The sequence below is a fragment of the Falco cherrug genome, chromosome Z (genome assembly GCF_023634085.1).
Source record: "Falco cherrug isolate bFalChe1 chromosome Z, bFalChe1.pri, whole genome shotgun sequence".
Taxonomy (NCBI): domain Eukaryota; kingdom Metazoa; phylum Chordata; class Aves; order Falconiformes; family Falconidae; genus Falco; species Falco cherrug.
In genome coordinates, this window is record NC_073720.1 from 75355554 (window position 1) to 75376855 (window position 21302).

Consider the following 21302-nt stretch of genomic DNA (forward strand, 5'->3'; position numbering starts at 1 on the left):
TGCTTTTAGTTTTTAGCTGTGTTTTTTCTTGTTTAAAGAGGGTAGTTTTTAACATAACCAGTCAGGCTTGGCTTGTGCAAAAGAAAAAGGGGGAATTGTAGAAGAATGGCTGCAGAAGCATGGCCTTAGAATCTCTGAAGATCTGCACAATCCAGGCCTGGTATTAGAATAGGCCTGTAATCAGAATTGTGCTGAAGTTGCTGTGCTGAAGTTAACAAGAAGGGTAGCCTTGAGCTTGAACAAGAAAGGTAGTCTTGAATCCTGAGACCAAGTAATTATGTTGTGCCAACAGGCCGTGGCTGTAACAAGCTACAGCTGCTGGGAAAGCAGGTGCAGGGCCAAGAAAGGTAGGGAGCAGTATGCGAAAATAGGGAGTAACAAACTACAAGGCTGAAGCACAGCAACACAATTCGCTGCATGGATAGAATGCTCATTTTAGTCATGATAATTAGGGGTGTGAGAACCGCGCGCGTTTAGAGACTACTAACCAATTATATTTCTGCTTTACGAATATGCATGTGTATCGGTTCTATATAAGTAGTGTTAGACACTAATAAAGTTGAGCAAGGTGCATAACTCGTATTGAGTGTCTTCTTGACTCCGGTGAACCCTTCTTCCAACAGATCCAGACTCAAACTGGTCTTTTTCAAAAGCGCTTGTGATGGAGTGGGGAAGCCAGGCAGTGCACAGTAGCCCAGACTGGTTGTTCAGGGAGTCGGGATTTCTAAGTAGACATCTAAAGGTTTACTCATAGGCAGTGGCTCCGAGGAAAGGTGAGTGGCAGGAGGCAGATTTCCCTCCGGATGACTCTTCGTGTGGGACACAGAGGGCTTTTCTGGATTAGCACAGGGTGCACATTCCCCAGCGTGGATTTACAGCTGCAGGGCCGGGGCGTGGGGGGGGGGGGGGGGGGAAAGCATTTTGGCTTTAGCTTCCTTTATCCTTTGTAATAATCCTTTCCAGCTCCCTGCCACTGTGCACAGGTTTTAGCTTGTTACTGCTGTTGGCTCCTGCAGTGCTGCCCCTTGTACCTGCTAGCTTTCATTGATCCTTGTTGCCATTGACACTCACGTGCCCTTTGATAAAGTAGTTGTCAAAGCTGCCATCCCTCGACAAGCAGCATTTCAGACCCACTCCTATTTGAGACGTTCATTAGTGTCGTTTGCCAAAAAGTTTATATAACAGATGTTGCAAAGCAGAGGCACAGAAACACGCACATTCACACACCATTATTGCAGGGCTGACAGGGTGATGATAAAGGGAGGATGGTCTGCAGGACTAGAGTAGCTGGAAGGCATAGCTGCATCTGTTAAAAAAGCAACTAATGTCTGTGTGACCATGTTATATTTTCAGCTTGTCATCATGGCTGGGACTGTTCTGCTCGCCTACTACTTTGAGTGCACCGATACTTTTCAGGTGCATATCCAAGGCTTCTTCTGTCAGGATGGCAATTTGATGAAACCGTACCCTGGAACAGAGGATGAGAGCTTCATTTCACCTCTTGTGCTCTACTGTGTGCTGGCTTCAACTCCCACAGCTATTGTAAGTATAAGAAATTATTTGGATGCTCAATGCAAAGAAAAATATGAATGCTATGTCCTTTTTATTTATATTCTCTTTATTTTTGGCAGTAACATCCACTTTTTTTACCTGGTTTTCTTTAGTATCCAATCAGTAAGCTGTTCCGAGCATATGAAAATATTCAATTAACTGAGTACCTACAATTCCAAACAGATAATTGCAGTCACTGATTAGCAAAACTTTGGCCCTTTTCCTTTTTCTGTGCAGAAAGTTGCAAATTTCACAAATAGCCAGCTTTGCTGCATTTGGAATTACATTGGTAAATTCTTATTGGACTGTGTCTTTATGTACTCTGTTTTGTTTTATTTCTTTCTCTTTATTGCATTATCTTTAGTATTTCTTTCCTATGTGAACTTTGATTTGCATCCATTTCAAAAGCTGATTAAAGCTGTATATGCTGCATTTACTTGTGAAAGGTGAATGCTGCACAATAGTCTGTTTTAAGTTTGGGTCTGCAGTAATTTTAATGCATGAAACAGTGTAATACAGAATGTAGTAAGGAATGTGAAAGGGATCTGTGGAAGAGGCAATACTTTTTGGTACAGGACACTTAATGAAAACATGTAAGGGTGTTGACTTGGATTGTACCAGGAGTTTATGAAAATCCTGTGCAGTAACTGTTATTTTCTATATTGAAACCCCAGTGAATGTTAGGACTTTCAGTTTACTTTGTGCTGCAGTGGTAGATGATTTGCAAATGAAAAATGAAATACTACATTTCTCCAGCTTCCCCCCTATAAACATGTTGCCGTTGTTTAGGGAAGTAACTTTCACAAGCGGTGCTTGGAAAGGGAGATTGAGTGTCACTACCATGCCTTGATGATATAACAATTAAATTAATCAGAGGTTTGTCCCTTGACTCAGCAATATGGTATTGGGTGAGGAAGTGGTAATAAGAATGTTGCTCTTTATTTGGATCTTCTGTTTAAATCCTTGCTCTGGCAAACTTTGCTGTCAGCCTTTCAGATTTTGCTCCATATGACCAGCATTTTCCTTCTTTTCACAGACCCAGTCAGTTTTTCCTAGTTACTTTCACTTATAAAAAGTTAAATTGGAATCTTCTTCAGGAGTTGAACAATGCTGGTTTTGTAGTTTCTGTAGGCTGTGTTAAACACAAGAAATGAAAGACGGTAGTGAATATCAAAGTTTTTGGGTGCTAAAGAGACCTTCAGCTTAGTGCTGTGTGGAGCTGCTCTGACTATCTCATACATTGCAAGCTGTGCAGAAATGCTGGCCAGGTCCAGAAGTAATCAGCCTAGATGACTGGCTCCAGTGCTGGGTGTAAGCTGGCAAGCTCTGCTTCTTGGGTTATGCTTTGCTAGCTATACCCCGTCAGCTAGAAAAGATATGGTCAGGGGCAGCACAGGGCTGTTTGCACCATGCTTCATTGTGATCTCTACATACATCCTCAAGGCAACAACAGACTGAACTTTCCTGGGAAAACATTTTGCTTTCCACTTTTAATGTAGTATGTATTAATACGTTATTTAATTATTTAATGTTTTCTTTCTTAGTATTGGGCTAATCTTCAAGTAGAGCATACGTCCAAAGGATCTTTTTCTGTCCTCCTGACTGGTGCTCAGCACAATGTTTTAATACAAGTAATTTCACTTTATTTCTCATTCTGATCTTTTCCTGAGAAACATAATTTGAGACTTCAGCTAGTAGCTGACTCTGCAGACTGAGTTTTGTCAATGATTATTAATAGAAAACTAATAAATGAGACAGAAGGTGAGCTGAGTCTCCCTAAACTCTGTCCTTGCATTGCACTGCTGGTCAGACCACTCACAGTGTGAGCATCCTCAGCTGTCATGCAGTACCCAGGTGGGTGCTGCCTGTCATTCAGACTGTCACAGATGTTTGATCCAGTTGAATTCCCAGGGATTTCAGTGAAGGAAGCAAGTGCAGCGTTTCTACTTACACCGTGATGATTGTACTCTCAAAAAAAAAAAAATCCCAACCAAAACCAATCAAAAAACACCAACAAAAAACCCACACACAAACAAAAGAACCCGCACAGCTGTGCTTTGTGGGAGGCAGCTTTGCGTGCGTTCACAGTGGCTTAAGTTGTAGCTTCACTCTCTACACTTCGCTTTCAAGAATAATCACTGACATCCTGCAGCTCCACTGTGAAGAAATTACTTAAGTCAAAGGTAATGCCGGTCTCTCCTTACAATTACTTGCTTCTCCTCTGCAAGACACTTGTTACTTCACCTTCTGACAGCAAATTGTTTGGCTTGGCTAAGAGGATTTACAGTAGCAAATCTGATCTCTGCGTTGCCTGCATATTGCCACTGTCCTGACACCTATGGCATGAGAGGAGTGATTATTGTTAGAAGGGGTGGAACCCAGCAGCCGTGGGGAGCAGGCACAGTACTAGTTAACAGTGTTTCTGGAGCTATGAAAAATACAGTAGGACTCAGTACAAGCTCCCTCATCTGAGACACAAGCAGTTAAGCGCAGTCCTGTGTGCACAGGGCTGGAGGGGACTCAGAGCCCTAATTTCAGCGTAACTGTGAGGTGTTGCAGTGCTTGCAGGCCAAAGGGGAGCATCTTTGTGAATGTAATGGAATATTTTTGTGTCTCAGCCATTTGCTATGGCAGTGGCCGTGGGGAAAAATGAATGCGTGTACTTTATTTCTTCCCTGACCATACTGCTCAGAAGTGCTGTTGTGGGTTGGTACCCTGTATATGCGTTTCCCTGCACTTTTAGTGGCAAAATGAATGCGACTGGCCTGATTTTATGCAGTTTTATTTGTTGTTCTTGAAACATGGTGCTGCTGACACTGTTTAATAATTTGTTTTATGCCACATTGGGTATTTAATTATCATACATCAGAATTACAAAAATAGTTTAATGCTCCTACTGATAACCCTTTAATCTGATAATGAGAGTTTCTTGCAAAGGGATATGTCTGAATCTCATGATGACACTGTTAAATAAATGAAAATCATGTATGTCTGAGTCTGTTCTGTGAAATGCATTTTTCTCCCAAATGTTCCACTGAGGATAGGTCAAAGACTTTCATCTGCTTTATTCATTTTTAATTTCCGAGTGTGGTGGTATTAGCCTCTTTGCAGCAAAGTAGTAGGATATGGTGAGTTTAGCAATAAATTGCACCTACATAAGGAAAATACTGGTTTTCTTCATAAAGAAACAGCTGGCCATTTTTTTTTTTTCAGATTTAGTGATTTATCCCCTGAAATGTGCATCCTCAGACTACAGTAGTAAATTTTTGCTATCAGCAAAAATGGTAGATTCCTGGAGGGATTCCAGGGAGATTCCCGGAGTCCGGTTTGTTGTGGACTGAACTTGTAGTTACCTGTAGGTTCTGGTGCCACAGAGAGCTTCATAAGATACGTATGATTTCATCTTCATCTCATGCCAGTTGTTTCTCAGGACTTTTATTTTTTTCTCCAGCGACTTTCCCCTTCTTGCAGGCTGATTTCAGTTGTACTGATGTTGTTGGCAGTTGTTTATTGAACAGTTGCGGAATTTCCAGTGTTCCTGTTGTCATGCTGAAATGGGTATAGGAATGCTTTCAGCCTGTCTCATGGTAAAGTAGAAGCTGTGGCTAAATCATTTTAATGTTTGCAGACAGGAATGTACCATCCTTGACAGTCATGGCAAGCACTTAGGTACTGTAGCTATTAGCCAGCCTCTGGGTGCCAGGCAAAGGGAGTGAGAAGGAGGTTATTCATCTCTGTGGCCTTGTGAGAATAGCACAGATCATCAGTCTTTGCCTCTGCTGCATTTCAAAGGGTCAAAACTTTCCAAAACCTGATTTTGCCTTGGTCTTCACACGGCCTGTAGCAACATGCCTGCACATTTGGATAGCTGACCTCTGCATTACAGAGGTTTTCACAGACCGCCCTTCATTTTGGTTATTATGGGTACTTCAGGAAGGGTGAAATGAGCCAGAGAATAATTGCTTTTTTTTTTCCAGAGTTGGAGGTGTTAGAATGCAAACCTTTCTCTGATTTTCTGGTGACAGGGAATGTAAAAATTAAGAGAAGCTTTTAAGTTTAAGCACCAGATCTTGAGTTCCATGGTTGCACATCTGGTGAATTTAAAAGTGACTTGTCCCACAGCAGCATGTTATATGGAGCCTGGAAGAAAGTATTATATTTCAGTGCCCTGTCAATTCCAAAATATTGGGGCAGGGAGAGGTAAAAAATAATTATTCTTCTAATTTTTGCCAGTGTGAGAACTTTATGAAAACTGTTTTAATTGGAACAAGTTGCTTTACACAAACATAACCTTTTCAAGCCATTTCCTTTAAAAATGTTCCAGGATGACTCCACCACATTCATTAACGTCCCTCAAGATGAGTGTTCCCCATTACGAAGTTACTGCAAATCATCCAGTTCCCCAGCTGGTACTGGACAATCCTTCTGGGGTTCAGAGCTGCTGCCTGTGCTGCTCCATCCATTGTGATTTGTCTGTCTGCCCAAGAGAAGCAGTGAGGCTTAGGAGCAGAGCCAGCTCACTGAAATGGATACTGAACAGCAGCAGAAAGCTTAAGGGCACCGTTCTTTGTTTCCTGAAAGTAGAATAGAAAGTGCCACTACTGTTTTCACACAGCCTTCAGTTTCTTTCCTTCCGTTTCAAGGTTGAAGTGGCAGCCTACGTGTAATTGTTAACTGGCCAGTGCTATTAATTTGTGCAAAGGAGTATTTGTTTTCAGATAATGTTGGACTTAGTAACTGAATTGATCTGATTATTAATTATAAGGTGAATTACAGGGTTGATCAAATTTATCTGAAGCAGGGGGAAGCAGTTCAAACATCTCTCTACAATCTGCGCTTACCTCCCAAGCTTCAGAAACATCATTGGTACAGATGGCTTTCCTGTTCTTTTTGCTACCTTGCTTTTTTGGCTTTGGCTTAGTACAGCCATGTTATTACAGTGATTTATTTCTAGAAGGTAAACCAGGGAATTTTTGCCTGTGTTAGTTGATTCCCCCGTGGCAGCTCAGCCACAGATGCCAGGAAAACCGAGGGTGGCTAACGGAGCTCAGAGCTCTGTGACAGTAGCTGCTTCCCAGCTTTTTCACAGAAATCCGTAGGCTCTGCTGGTGACCATGCTGCCAGAAAGCACAGACTCCTGTGCCACGTCCTCTTACCTGCCATGCTTCACCCCCATGCTGGCACAGCATGCTGGGCAGCAGTGGGGAGGAGAGGTCAGTGTCAATGCCTGTAGTGTCCCTTAGTCCTTGTGAAGGAAGGATACATACCTTTTCCAAGGAGATGTTCCACACATGGCACTTGCATGGTCTTGGCTTTCAGGGCTGGCCTCCATTTCAGCTTGGTCCCAAAGAGGGACATCACTCAAGGGCATTTGGCTGCACCTTCCTCTTACTGTCAGGAAACAGGGCTGGGGTTGCTCACAGGTCAAGGTTGGAGGAAGAGCCCGGCTGCTTGTAAGGTGTCCTCTGCTGGCTTGTCTCCCTCTTTTTGGTGCTTGCCAGGACACAAGTTGTGAAATGGTGAATGACAAGCTGGGATATGTAGGAGTGAGGCAAAGGTGTGACTGTTACACTGTAAATGTTTATATTCTGGTATTTGCACACTACTCTGGAAAAGAATAAATACACCTTGTTTGGTGCAAGAGTTTCAGGCATTTCTACTGCCAGTGTCTCCAGGACTTCGTAGTGGTCCCAGTTACATGCAGAGCTGTGGGAAATGTCTTCTATTGACTAGAACTTCAGTTTAATTCTGTCAGAGTTTTACCACAACAAATTGTTTTTTTTAAGCACAGTGATAAGACAGTTGTGGTTCTTGGGCAGGTTAGGATCCACATTGTGGATTTTGGCCCTTTTGATGCGTAGTAAGAGCAAGCAATCTCCTTTTTCTCCAAAAGGACTTTTTAACTGTTCTTTGCTGCTGTTTTCATTGAACAACAACAACAAAATACCACAAAACCCAAATCAAAATAAACCAGAATGAGGTAATAAGAAACTGAATGCAGATTAAGGTTTTGTCCTCAGAATGTTATGGATGAGCTGGCTTTGCAAGGTTCACCTGAAGACATTGCTTCATGCAAAATACAGCATTGATTGCTGTGGGCTAGGGGAGACCTGTCTAGATGGTCATGGTAAAGATGAGAGTCTCTCAGAAAAACTCTCAGCTGATCCCCTAGTCCTCGTGACCAGCGATGGTAGTGTAGCATCATACATCTGGGACACGATTGCTGCCTTTGAAGTCAGGTGTCTTCTGTTGGATTTAGATTTGATAAGTCTTGGCAGTGCTAGGTTACTTGTTTGACTCGGTGATCTTAAAGGTCTTTTCCAACCTAAAGATTCTGTGATTGTGTTACCAGGGGAAAGCTCTGCCCTCCCAGGCAGGCATGGGTCAGGGTCCTGGCTGCAAGTCACAGCAGAGATCCCGTGCCCTGCAGAGGGTGCCAAGGCAGGCCTCAGTGGCTGCTTGTCCCCTATGGTGTCTTTTCTCAGCATGAACGTTGCTTAGTGTCTGCCACCCGGGTTTGACTATGGAGTCTTAGCTGTGCGGTGTCAGTATTTGGCCCTGTAGGTAGCAGGTGGGATGGCAGATCAGTAACTCTCAGGGCCCGAGGCTAACTGCAAGAGAGATCTAAGGAATTAAGGAAGTAACAACACTAAGTGAAAGTCGATATGCGCCATGTTCTTAGCGGGGACTGTAGAGAAGATAGAGACAGACTGTTAAATCACAAGAGGCAGCCCTGCAAGGGATACAAGCTGCAAGAAAAGAAACCAATAAAATATTAGGAAAAGTCTTTTTACAATGACAGTAGTCAAACACCCAAACCGTGCCACCGTAGAGGCTGTTGGAGCCCCATTCCTCTGGTAATGCGTCTGCTCAAGGCTGTGGTTTGTGCTGACCCTGCTTTGAGAGGGGTTGGAGTGGAGGCCCCTTCCCAGCTAAATCACCGTGTTGTTCTGTGTCTCTCTGTTCTGTCGTGCTAGTGGAAATTTTCTGCTGTTTAACTAAGGACAGATGAATGGAGCCGTGAGCGCCTGTGTACAGCCTGAAGACTGTCTCTCTACCAACAAGCAGCTGTGCTAATGCAGTCCTCAGATCCACCGTGATGTAAAAGAACAGAATTGCTGTTGGCCCAGTGCTGATAGAACACCTGCTGGGGCACTTGGCAAAGGTTACCTTTTGGGGAGCAGCCTGCTTTTTTCCAGAGATAGTTGTGTGGAATCATTTTGAAACTGGCTGCTTGGGAAACTGGGAAACTGGGGCTTGAGAGCCCCAGAACCCTCACCTGCTTGTATTCTCTGGTTTTGAGTGCTCTGCTCATAGCTCATCTCACAGCCAGTGCCTTCCTTGTGTATTCTCCTCCCCTTGGCTGCTATTGGAATGCTGTGGACTTGATTAATTTGTTCTATTTGTGACATTAAAAATACAGCCATCCTTACAGAGGATTTGGGAAATGTCAGCTTTCTAAAACCTGCCCAGAACTGAGAGTTACGATGTCCCAAGACCCAAGTTCAGTTTGGTTTGCTGCCAGAGATTGTTGTGTGTGATAGCGTTACCTCTGGATGCGGTTTCTGTGGAGAGAGTGGTGTTAGCAAGGACTGACTGTGCCACAAGGATGCTGTTAGAGTAAACAAGTTGAAGGATTTAAAAACTCCCAGAAATCAGAATGATGTAAATTTAATGCATAAAACCAACAGACAGATCCTGTCCGTACTTCGCATGATTCTTCCTGATACAGGATCTCCATCATCTTGCTGCGATCGGAAATGCCATCAGTTGTACTTTCTCATGGAAAGCAACAGAAGCATGTTGTCTCACGGAGAGACTTCAGGCAGTCCCAGGCTGTGGGCACAGCTCTGCTTCCTGCATCTCTTCTGTGCACCCTGGCTGATGCTCCTCCTTCTTTATCTGTATGGCATTGCAGCTGAAATGAAAACTGTCAGTGGCAGCTTTCACACAACCTCAGTGTTCACAGAAAGTGTGAAAAAAATAGAAGAACAGCTTTTCCCCATTTGTAACCCCAGAGTGAGTGAATGAGAGGCAGGAGGGCTGTCGAGATGCAGCTTACGCCAGCAGCGATGCGGGACTGCATGGAGGCAGTCAGGCCAGGTCTCCCTAGAGAAGAGGGCTGAGCAGTTTGACTGAGTTGCAGTGAACCTATAGTGAGTTTTCAAAGGGAGGTGGGGAAAAAAGTGGGCAAAACTGGGGCAGTCTGACTGGTGGTGAGCCAGTTTATGCGTAAGAGGAACCGGATTGTGGCACTCTACACACAGAGGAGTTTGGAGAAGCATGTCCTCAGCTCTGCTAGAGGGTCTCAATTGAGATACAAGACTAATGTTCTGAATGAGAGAAACTGGTAAGAGGAATAAAAGTCTTGAAGCTGGACCCATTCTTGGCTGTCAGCACCATCAGTAATTACTTCTCTAAATGGGATGTAACTCTTTAAGGCTCCCTCCCCACCCTTACCCCACTGCACCGTTCCTGCAGGAGTGCTGCTCCAGGATGCCACTCTTCTGCAACCTCCTCTTGTTTGTAAGCCAGATTCACTCCTGGATAGTTTATCCTTACAGAAACAGCTCTTCTTGATGTTTATCCCGATTTTTAGAATGCAGCTGTACAAAGAATCATTTGGCAAGGAGACTGTGAGGTTATCGGAAAGTGCCATAGGGGGAAAAAAAAAAAAAGGTCAAGTTTCTGCGTCCCTTTAAAAGCAGCAGTTACATTGTTTTGTTGATTAAATTGGCAATTAAATTAACAAACTGTTGGTGATCTGTATCAGAGTTCAGGGAGTATTGGGTGCTCACGATGGGCTAAGAACTTGAAGGGGGAAGATGTGATATTTCACTGTCTGAAAATGTCAGTTTGAAAGTTGAAGGACTATCATGGACAAAAGGTTGTTGAAGAGGAAAATGGAACAGATCATTTTATCTGTCTCTTTGCTCAGGAGGAGCCAAGAAATAAGGAAAGCATATGCAGCAGAGGTTTTTGAGACCTGAATGTTGAGGAGCAAGTATTTGGCGACACCACCAGTAATGGGAAGGCAGGGCAAACTGAAGACATTTTCTCAATGGGCAGGTTGTAATCAGCAGAGGAAAAATGACTGCTGAGTAGAGATTCATGCTGGGGCTTTGGGGCATCATCAAAGGTACCTAATAGTACTATCGAAAATATGTAAGAAAGAGTATCCAAGCAACATAAGCTCAGTGTGGTTGAACTTCTGTTGCATTCAGGACACCAAGAACAAAATCATATCCAGTGGCACTACCTTTGCTTCCCTATTGCCTACATCACCTCAGACTGCAGATCACCTGTGCTGTCAGTCGCCAACCTCCAGTGTCATTTTCTTGCCATTTCTACTGTCTAATTAAGCCAGTGTGATACAACAGCTTATCACACTGTTTACAGTGTGATACAACAGCTTATCACACTGTTTACAGTGTGATACGACAGCTTACCACACTGTTTACAGTGTGATAAAACAAACTTGGTTTGTTTTCCCAAACAGAAATAAGTAGATTGCTTGTTGTGTACCTTTCCACCCATACCTCTTTATCTATATTTAGGTTTCAGGTTTAGAACTGAATTGTACCAATTCCTGGGGTGCTGATTCTGTTCTGGCAGAAGCAAAGATACTTAACAATGTCAGTGATTGATTTTGGGAGGCCAGCTGGACAGCTTGGCTGGGTGCGCGCCCTGCTCATGCAGAATCATCAGGGCTTAAATCATGAGAATGAGCGGAGTTACTTGACTCCAGAAATGCATGCAGAAAAAAAAATAAATTAGTTCTTTGAAGAGCTGTTCGGACCACATTCAATTTTGCACAGCTGGCTTAGCTATCAGAGCTAGGTGCCCAGGCCCTCGCTGAACTTTTACAGGACAGCAAGGCTCGGTTTCTAGAGCCCACATGAAACCTACAAGAAAACAAAATCCTCAGATTTGAGCAATTAAATTCAATGCCAGCGATGGCACCAAAAGAATAGTGCAGTTATGTTGAATCACCTCATAAATATGCTATTACTATACACCTAAACTCTTTGGTATTACACCAAAGGTACTGTTCCCGTAAAAAGTCACATTTTGATCTGTTATGCTGTAGGAAGTCTAAGATAACTCTGCTTTAGTCAGTGGAATGGAACTGAACAGATTTATAGCCTGGCAAAATTTACTCCTAAATCTAAGTGGAATAATCTATCCACATGGCAGTTGCTAGGAGTATGCCAGACAGCCAAATATATAGAAATAAAGATGGGAATTGAAGTCAGAAAATATTCAGCTAACTTCTGATGCAATGGAACTTTAAAAATAGGTCTGTTTTTAAAGGAGGACTGTTAAGAAGTTTCATACCTTAGTGTATCTCTTATTTGAAAAGGCTGGGTTTTTTAAATGCCACTGACCCATGTCTTCACAGCATAGAATTTCCTCAGGGTGTGAATTGTCTCTCAATGTGTACATACAGCGCCAGCCAGACAGAGAGCCAAAGCATTAATTTGAACTTCTGAACATTATTGTAATTCAAATAATAAACGGTTTGAAAGAGTGTCACTTTTAAACTGCTTTAGTGCCCATGGTCTTTTTCTTAATGCCCAACCCCGCAGTTAGTGAGCTAGGCTTATCGAACTGCTTGCCAATTTTGTTAAGAGCAGATGGAGTGAAATGGGATAAAGGCAATATTTCAGCGCAGCTCCCATGCGTCAGCTCCCACTCCCAGATGCCATTATCGACATATATTTTACAACTCGAGGTTGAGCGTACTATGCTTGAATGTCAATAATCGATAAGGATGCTCATGTGGCTTAGATAAGGATGACTTGTTGCCCTTGAAACAACATACCATTCCAGCAGCCAAAGCTAACTTAAGACTAGTTCCTTGATATTTATACTAACTCTGAGTGTCTATGGGTATGTGTGTGCGCATGCATATTTTTTTTATGCATTTTTCTGACCATTCCCTAGCACTGTGGCTTCCTTTTTTGTGTCTTATAATAATGTATTAAATTAATTCTTTTGAGTGCTTCCCTTTTAAAAGCTCATTTCATCCACTTCAGGCTGACATTTTTTCTCTAAAGGCTTTCATTACAAACTCTGTCTTTCTAAAAAAGCTCCCAGTTTCCCCTCCTAAAGCCTGGTGGCAAAACATGATAGGTTGGGTGATTTTCAAAAGTGCCGTCTGTGAGTGGACCGTCGCTGCCTCTAAAGCCTGTGAAGAAATGCTATCCAGCTTTAGCTAGGGCAGATAGACCTCTGCGTGACAGGCTTAAATTACTTCAGAGGGCTTAGGAAATACTGATCCTACTCCTATGGGAAGCAGTTGTCACTTTTATAGAAAGTATGAATATTCTGGTCACAAAAAAAAAAAGTAATACCTAAGTATAGCTAAGATCAAAAGCAATGGATCCCTGGAGACTTCATCTTTGATGTTTAAATAAATGAAACAGGCCATTCAGTAAATAAAACAGGCCAGAAGTCATCCTCTGGCTGTCATACTAGCTGGCATATGCAGTCTGCAGCCAAATGGCTAAACTCCTGTGTAAACAGCAGTGGCTGCATGCAGCTTTCCTCCTGGGACTTGTCCCAGGCATTTTCTGAGAGACTGTTGTCACCAGGCCAGGTTACGGCAGGGACCATGCTAGCAATGTAACAGTATGGGTGACTGGGTGTGCTCCAGCCATACCCTGGCAGTTTTTTCTTCATTAGTACAAATATGATGTATTTGTCCAGAATTTTCCTTGACCTCCCCAAAAGTTTTTGACTTCAGCCTGATTTCCATTACGGGATGTCCTTTGTCTAAATTTCTTCTCAAAGTTGGCAGGAGCTCTATAACCTATCTGGCAGACTCAGGTGAATACAAGTTTGAGAAGCTGTGGAGGCTGCCAGGAGCATCCAATATTGCTGAGGCTTGCTGGTAAAATGTTGGGGTGGAAGTCTCAGCATTGCTTTCCACTTCCCCAGATGTCTAGAAGCCTTCCATCCCTGAAGTCTACATAGTCAGTAAGCTGTTAACAGGACACGACAAATGCTCTGCCAATCACAGTAAAAATGGGAGCTTCTGCGATCCACAGTGTTCATTAAGCTCTCTTCGCCATCTGTATCCCAGGATTTAGTATAAGAAGGCCTAATATTTGCTGTGTCTTGCCACTGAGTGCAAGAATAACAGCTCCTTTTCTTGGCTGGGAGCTGGGTCTATGTCAGTTCATCTCAGCTGAGTAAGTGTAGCCTCACTGTGGAAGTGCAGTGTCCCAAAGACGTGCTGCTGTGTAGTAGTTTGTGGGCTGGAACCAGTCACCCACCCATGTTTTGATGTTTGCTCATGTCGTTTTTAACCTTCCTTTTCTTTCCCTTTCCTGGCAGATTTTTATTGGTGAGATATCCATGTATTTCATAAAGTCAACCCGAGAAAGCCTAATTATTCAAGAGAAAACTATTTTGACTGGAGAGTGCTGTTACCTGAACCCACTCCTTCGAAGAATAATACGTTTCATAGGTAAGCATCCTGAGCACTGCAAGCTTAGTCCCTGTCTGTACCAAAACAGAACAAAACATCCTAATAATTTACTCCACAAAATTAAGTGAGCTGTGAAATCTTTGCAGGCATCTTCCACCTTAGAGGGATAGTCCCCCTTGGGATTTGCAAGGTATGCAAAATGTGCCATATCGCGCTGTCTGGAGCTGGTTTATATTCGATTCTGCTGAGCTTAATACATCTTCTGGACCCTTGAAAAAAGGTTATGCCAATCAAATCCTTATATGAATAATTCCATCATTGTTAGTCTGTGTAAGCTGCCCATTTAACTTACAAATTGATCCTCACCAGCCCATCCCTTTGGTATTTTTCTTTTCAGCTCTAATTTTAACACCCATAGCTCTGCCACACAATGTTCAGCTGAGCATAGTGTAAAAAAGCCTAGAGCCCACTTCAGAATAACATTCTTACTTTTATTGTGTTTGGTTTTTGTTAGAGCTTTCGTGGACTTAATTGCTGAGAAATGAATGAAGACGTTCTGTCACTAAACAATTTGGATGTTGCTTTATATGGTGCTTGCAAACTGGTATGCATTTTTCACAATGTTGATTAGTAGAAAAAATGCTTAGAAGACCTTACCGAGGGGACCATCCCATGCTTCTTTTGGAGCAGGAAGAAAAACAGCATTGCAGTTTGTGTTTCCACTGTGGCACTGACAATCTGGTTGTCCTTTGAAAGCTTACCAATTCACAGCCATTTAACGCTGCCCAGAGCACACTCCTGGGTGTTTAGAGATGAGTGCTGGTTGCTCATTTACTTGTAGCAGCTCATTCTTTGTAGCAGCAAAGTAAGGAGAAGGCAGCTCTGAACTGCATGTGCAAGGGGCTCTAGCTTCCCTCCTTCTTATTCATGAGAAGTCCCAAGTTCATGCATGGGATGGGATGGCTTGTCTTACTGCTGACATGGGCCAGTGATAAATATGGCTCCCCAGTGACCAAGAGGAGCTTTGCCCATAGAGCATTATGACACCTCTGTCCCTGTATACTGTTAGAGGTAAAGCATCCTTGCATCTTACCGAGAGCTGGGTGTGTATTCACAGTCAAATTAAAGGACTTATAAGAAGCAATGGGAAAAAAAGCTGAAAATACTGGATCACTTCTTCCCTGTCACTGCTGAATTTTTGCACTTTATATGGAAGAAAATTGTCTGCTGTGACTGTGGCAAGGGGTTGTATTGCTTCTACGGAGCACATCCCTGGCTGCAGGCAGGGATATTTGCTCATAGGATGGAGTTGAAAGTCTTATCCTGTGTTAAGGTTTTCGTCATCAGCATATGTGTGCTGGAAAGGAGGAAGAGCCATGGTTTTCTTTCTTCTTCTGTCTCTGTGCCTCCAGCTTTATGCATGGAAGTTAGGAAGTGAAAGTGCTTTTTACCTTCTGCCACACTGGGCTGGAGACAAACCAGCCGTGGTTCATTACTCAGGCCTTTCTTGTGTGCTGCTGCTGAAAACAAAACATGGGAATGCAGCTGAAAGTAAAATACCTTTGAACTTCATATAACCTCTAGGATATATTGATGGATAATAAACTGCCATTAAGAGAGAAGCAGAGTGCTGGTGTCCACTGGGCCACTTAGGGCTGTTAGACTGTTCCAGCACAATCCTAATCAAATACTCTTGCCTGTGGGGTCAGCACTAAAAAAGCTTAGACCATTGAGGCTAAGCTCTTGCTCTGTGTTTTCTCATAGCTGGCTTTATTCTTAAAGCATTCATCCTATTGTTTCTCTTCTGGTGGAAGAGAAGTGTGATAACAATGGCACAATGGACTCTCATAGTAGTAAAGTATGAACCCTGCTAAAATCAATCTTGGCTTTGCAGCTCTATCTGTTTTCCTGAGAAAAATGAAGTTAACGTTATTAGAAATGGCTGGAAGTGTTCATCTCATCTTAAACTACACTGACTGTTTGCTTGTTTTCTTCTGAAGCCTTCTGCTTGCCCCTACATGGATTTCCCTGCATGCATGTTCTCCTGCTGAACTTGAGGGCTGTCAGTTACAGAGCTGATGAAGTAGGTTGTCTTCCAAGATACCCTAGCAAGCAGTTGGCTGCCAATTTAATCTTGATACCAATTAATTGGAATATCCACATCTGATCATTTCTTTTGGCCCAGATGTGTTAAGCAAGAAGTAAGTTGCAAGTGAGTACCTGCAAAAAGTAGTAATTGAACTCCTTGGAATATTGCCTTGTAAGTCATTACAGCTGGTATTACTCAAAAGGATGAAAAAAATCCTTCCATTTGACTGGGTGCTTATGTGTTAGGAAAAATGAGCGCTACTTCCTGCCCTGCAAGGCACATCATGGAGAGCTTTTGAGAGTTGCTATTCCCAAATTTTAGCAAGGCAAAGAGGCTTTTTCTCCCTCTCTGAGTCTGTAAGTAGAGTTGCTGGGAAGAGATGGGGTTTTAAGAATAGCAGCCTAAATGTGCTTTCCACAAAACAAGCAGAAAGTTATAGATATTTCCCTGAACAGTCACTTAAATTTTTGTAAGGAAGGAGAAGCAGAAAAGGAAACTCCAGACTCTCTTCTGGTGATGTGTGAGATAAGCACCCTTGTCATACTATCTTCATGAGATCTTTTGGATTTGGTTGATAGAACTGAGCCTTTTCCCGTCTTGCTTTTTCTTCATGTATACAGAATGAAGAACTTTTTTGCACTTTGATAGTGGAACAAAGAATTAAGCAAAACCAAACACCTGCAACTCTTCTGCCATACTGGCAAAGGTCCATGTTTCTTTTCTTTGATTTTTCTTATCTTGCCTACTGTGCTCCTTCTACTTACTCTCTCCTTGTCTTCTTCAAGTCCTCAGCAGCTGTCTTGTTTTTAATATTCTCCCTTCCTGAGTTTAGTGAGGACCTTGAATATTGAGCTTTGTCTTAAGTACCTCGCTGGTTCTTTGTCCACAGGTAGCAGAACCAAAATTTCTTCTGGCTTCCTGGCCCAGGCATCAATTCTGCCTGTTGGTAGACATCCGCTTTTGTGGTGAAGGGCTGCCTCTCAGCTTGCTTTAGTGTACATCAAGTCCTTCACTCAGCCTAGATTGGTGAAATCTGCTATGTTCCCTGTATTTAGAAAATCAATTTTATCAGTGAAAAAGCTGGCTTACCTTGGAAACATCAGACTTTGATATATATTGCAATTTGTTCCATCTTCCTCTTTATCTTTTATAGCTGCTTCCACAGACATTTATTTTTAAGATTTCCAGGTCAAGTGAGTGGTGTGCAATTGCTTTGGAGCAGTTTTTTCTGTCTAAAATATTGGTGCTGCACTGCTAGTCTTCAGTCACATCATCCCTCCTCCCTCCTCTCCCCACTCGCCCCAGCAGTTGTATTACGGGTTTCTGCTGCCAAAATTCACCATTCATGTGCTGGAGCTTTGAGAAACCAGAGGGTAGGAGTGTTTGTTTCTTTGGCCTCTGCCTCTTCTCCCTTTCTCCCAACTTGAGTACACACAGCCTTTCATATTGTTAGTCACCATGTCTTGTGGTAATCTGCCTGTTCAGTACTTTGTTAACGTCTTGTCATCTTGCATTTGCTTCCACGTTCTACTTCATCATTTGTATTGCAAATAGAGGTTATACATTATTTTAGCATTATTTAGTGAATAGTTTCAGTCAAGGATTTAGTCTGTTTATATACAGCTGCTGTCATACCACCGGGATCATGGTATGATACCGGCTCAGACCTCCCTGGCTCAGTTTGGTAGGGTGACTAGAGTGTGTATTGTGTTGCGTTTCATTATATTAGGTTTATATCCATGTGATTAACTTGTATACCTGCAAAGCCCTGATAACATACAAGTAGCCTCTCTCCAGTTAGATATTTAGAAATGCAACGTGCTTCATGAATTTGTTACCAGTGGCTTTTACTTTGGACCTGCATAATTTGCAGTTAACAAATGGCACAGATCAGCTTCTGCTGACAGCTTAATTTAAAGCATGGTGACACCTCACAGTGGGCAGCTAAATAATGAAATTAGGGCTTTATTTCAGCAAATTAAGGCTTTAGTTCAGCAAATAAAGGTTTACAAGATTTATACACACGTGGAGTTTATGGTAATAGGATAGATATACCCCAGAGCTCTGATGTCAATTCCCTAGGCAGCTGCAGGACATAGTTTGCCTGACCTTATCCTTCTGTTCGCCTTGGATGAGAAGTTCACTGTGAAACAATGCGTGTTCTATTATTAACTAGCTGGATGCACAGGCCCATTAGAGTGAAACCTTCAGAGATGGGCTGAGGATCAGCATTTCGATAGAGCCATGGGTCCTTACAGGGACTCCCTCCATTGAAAGTCTAATCTTCTTCAAAAAACTTAGGGGGGGGAAGGGGTTAGGGGAACGAGAGTTAGCATGTGTAGTATAAATGTTTTCCAAGTAAATTAGGTTGAGTGTGACAAATTTAGGTAGTTGGCTGGGCACTGGGAGAGAGTGCTATCCCAGACCTGGGTTCTTTACAGGCTGTGCAAAAGGTGATCCACACAGAGCTGAGATGCTTGTTTATTGCACGTCTGTGCAGAGCTGGGTGCTCAGTGGTTAAATCCACAAAGCTAGCACACCTCTTAATACATGGTAGAACATTTTGCACACTTTGAACAGTAGTTTACCATTACATTTAGTCACACTTAATTCTCATTGGCTTTTATGAGACTCAGCTCCATTTAAAGGTACAGCATTCTTTCTTCATGTTCTGTGAAGAGGGGCCTTTGTTAGTAGAGGTCTTTCTTAGCTCGAGGGTAGGGGGGTTAGTATGGGAATTAGGATAGTTCACACATAGTTCAATTAATGTTCCATTTGATCTCATTAACCCTTTGGTTCTCCTTGAACTTATCTTATGTCCCAGCCTGATATATTTATGGTGTCTATTCCTTCTCCCAAGGCCTTGTCTTGTTAACTGTTTGTAAGGGTTGATTAGCATCCTGTTATTCAAATTCCTTCGTAGTTTTTGTTATAGATATTTAGATATTTCTTTTTTTAAAGTAAATAATTCTTGTACCAGGAGAGGAGTGCCTACATAAATGTACTTGGTAGAAGACATGATGATATGTTACCAAAGGGCATAGCTTCTGATGTCTCATGAGCCCTTCAATGCATTGTTTCCTTTGTCACTTAAGTGTTTAATGTTTTTTCTTTAATAAAGCCGCCTACATCCTCATTCTGATTTCCACCCACTGGCACCTCACTTGTGTCTTCCTGATGTCTGTTCAGCTGTTCTTCTATAACTCCCAGGGAGTTTTGTTGATTTTTTTTCTTGTTGTTGTTGTCATTGTTTTGTTTCAAATCAGTGGCATTTAAAATGTCTGTAATAGTGATAGTTTCTATGGAGTCAACAAGCAGCTGCAGTCACTGATGTTAGGTTCATGGTGGAAGGAGAGAGAGGTTGAGCACAAGTTACAGGGAGAAGACAGGGTTGTAATGAGGTTGCAGTGATGAGGAGAGCTGGATTCTTCTTCAAAGCACATGTCTCTGTTAGCAAAAGCAACAGGCAGAGCTGGAGGTGGCAACACTGGTGAACAGCCACACATGGAGCTTGGTAGGAGAAAGGCCATTAGAGTAGCATGTGAGTGAGAGCCCAGAAATTATGGATTCATGCTTGCAGGACTTTTTGGCAGTAAGTCAGATGGAGATGTAAGTGGGGAAATGAAAACTGAAGCATTCAAAATTGAAGCTGTTGAAGATTTAGGTTCTTCTGCAAGACAAGTGTTAGTTCAGGTAAGATGGAGCTGGAAAGATTCAAGGTTTGTGTTGTCTGTCCTCAGTATTTTTGAACAGGACTTACCTTGTTTGTTCTTTTTTTTTGGTTTGCACATTTAGTTTGTCTAAGGTCTTTCTTACTAGACATAAATATATGTCCAAATCTGATCCTCAGGTGCTGCTTCGTGGACTCTGGGGCAGCTAAAAAGAGTAGCAGGAAGTATAGCCTACCCTCTATCTCTAGACTAAATTAATCTCTCTCCCAGTAACATTCTGCTTACTGGTTTGCCTTCTAGCCCCTACTTTCTGTCTGCTCCTGACACACACAAACACAGCTGTGAGCCAGGACTGTGACAAAAAGTCAGGAAGCCTTTCCAGAAATAGCTTTCCCTCCTTCTTTAAGGCCTCTGTGTGCAGCAAAACTATGTGACATGTGTGGATGAGGGAAAGAGTGGCTTTATGTAAATGAGATTAATGTTTGTCCATCCTTTCTGCTAGTAGCCAACTGTAGAGGCTATAGGTCTTCTTCCCATATGGCTTGCACCGTTTACAACTTTTCTTGGCATATGCCAAGTTTCGGACTAAAGTTCACTCCCAGGTTTTCTAGGCCAAAGCAAGCACAGTGAGATAAAGCACTTGCTCCTTAGCAGGACAGCATCATCTCCCATTACACCTGAGCATCAAAGTCTGGAAAAGGCATATGTTCTCCAATTCTCCCTCTGTGGCATTGTATCATGGGCTTCAGCTGTATGACATCCGTTGAACAGATGGATTCCTGAGGTACAAAAACAATCAGGGGACTCTTTGCCACTACCGAGGCTCACTGGTGTTACAACCTTTACACCAATTACAGCCAATCCTGTATCAAAGTCTCCAGAAACTACATGATGTGTGATCATTCTGCAAGTGTTAAATTCCTGCTAGCCAAATTCAATGCTGCACATAGCTATGATTTTCATAAGGCACAGTTTGGCAGAACTGCAAGAAGGGAATTACACTGATCAATATGCATCACAGTCAGAGTATAATAAATGTTTCAGTCCTGGCTTGCTCTGCTGTTCTGCAGAGTGCTACAGCCCTCAGCAGTTGATTCTGGCTTCTGGCCCAGCACTTTTAGTGCTACCAATTATTGAGAAAATGCGGGTGTTGAAACTTCCTTCCTTTGGAGAAAAACACTGGACCACCTTTGTACCTGTGCACTGCCTAGAGAGTGAAATAACTTTGTGAAGCCCATGAGCTTTTTCTGAAACACCTCAGGTTTTGGCTTGTATTTACCTGTTAGGATAAAGACCATGGGCCAGACTGCCTGCCTCTTAGATTTCCTCTAAGTATTGTAAAGGACTGGATAATAATCCTTACTGTATTCCCTGTGATTTGCACAGCACATCAAAAAGATGACATTTAAAGCAAGCTGTGCCAAAAAAAAATCTTAAGAATTTGGCCAAAGAGCCATATATAAAACAAGATTTATCTCTGGCATAACTTGCTGTTTCACCAGGCTGAATAGATACCTGCTGGCTTTTTCATTTGAACTTGCTTGTGCATTGGCTA

The 21302-nt window shown here is 42.6% G+C and overlaps 1 protein-coding gene across 5 annotated transcripts in view; it reads left to right on the forward strand.

Annotated features, from left to right (window-relative positions):
- The window catches only part of PLPPR1 (phospholipid phosphatase related 1), a 136243-nt gene that overhangs the window by 100516 nt on the left and 14425 nt on the right, over positions 1 to 21302 (forward strand). For 4 of the 5 annotated variants that reach the window (XM_055699620.1, XM_055699619.1, XM_055699617.1 and 1 more), the window contains 2 exons: positions 1354 to 1542; positions 13894 to 14026. In XM_055699620.1, the coding sequence (XP_055555595.1) occupies positions 1363 to 1542; positions 13894 to 14026 (313 nt within the window). In that variant the 5' untranslated portion in view covers positions 1354 to 1362. Of the gene's footprint in view, positions 1 to 654; positions 774 to 1353; positions 1543 to 13893; positions 14027 to 21302 lie in introns of those variants that run through there. The other variant, XM_027802622.2, reaches the window with a different exon arrangement.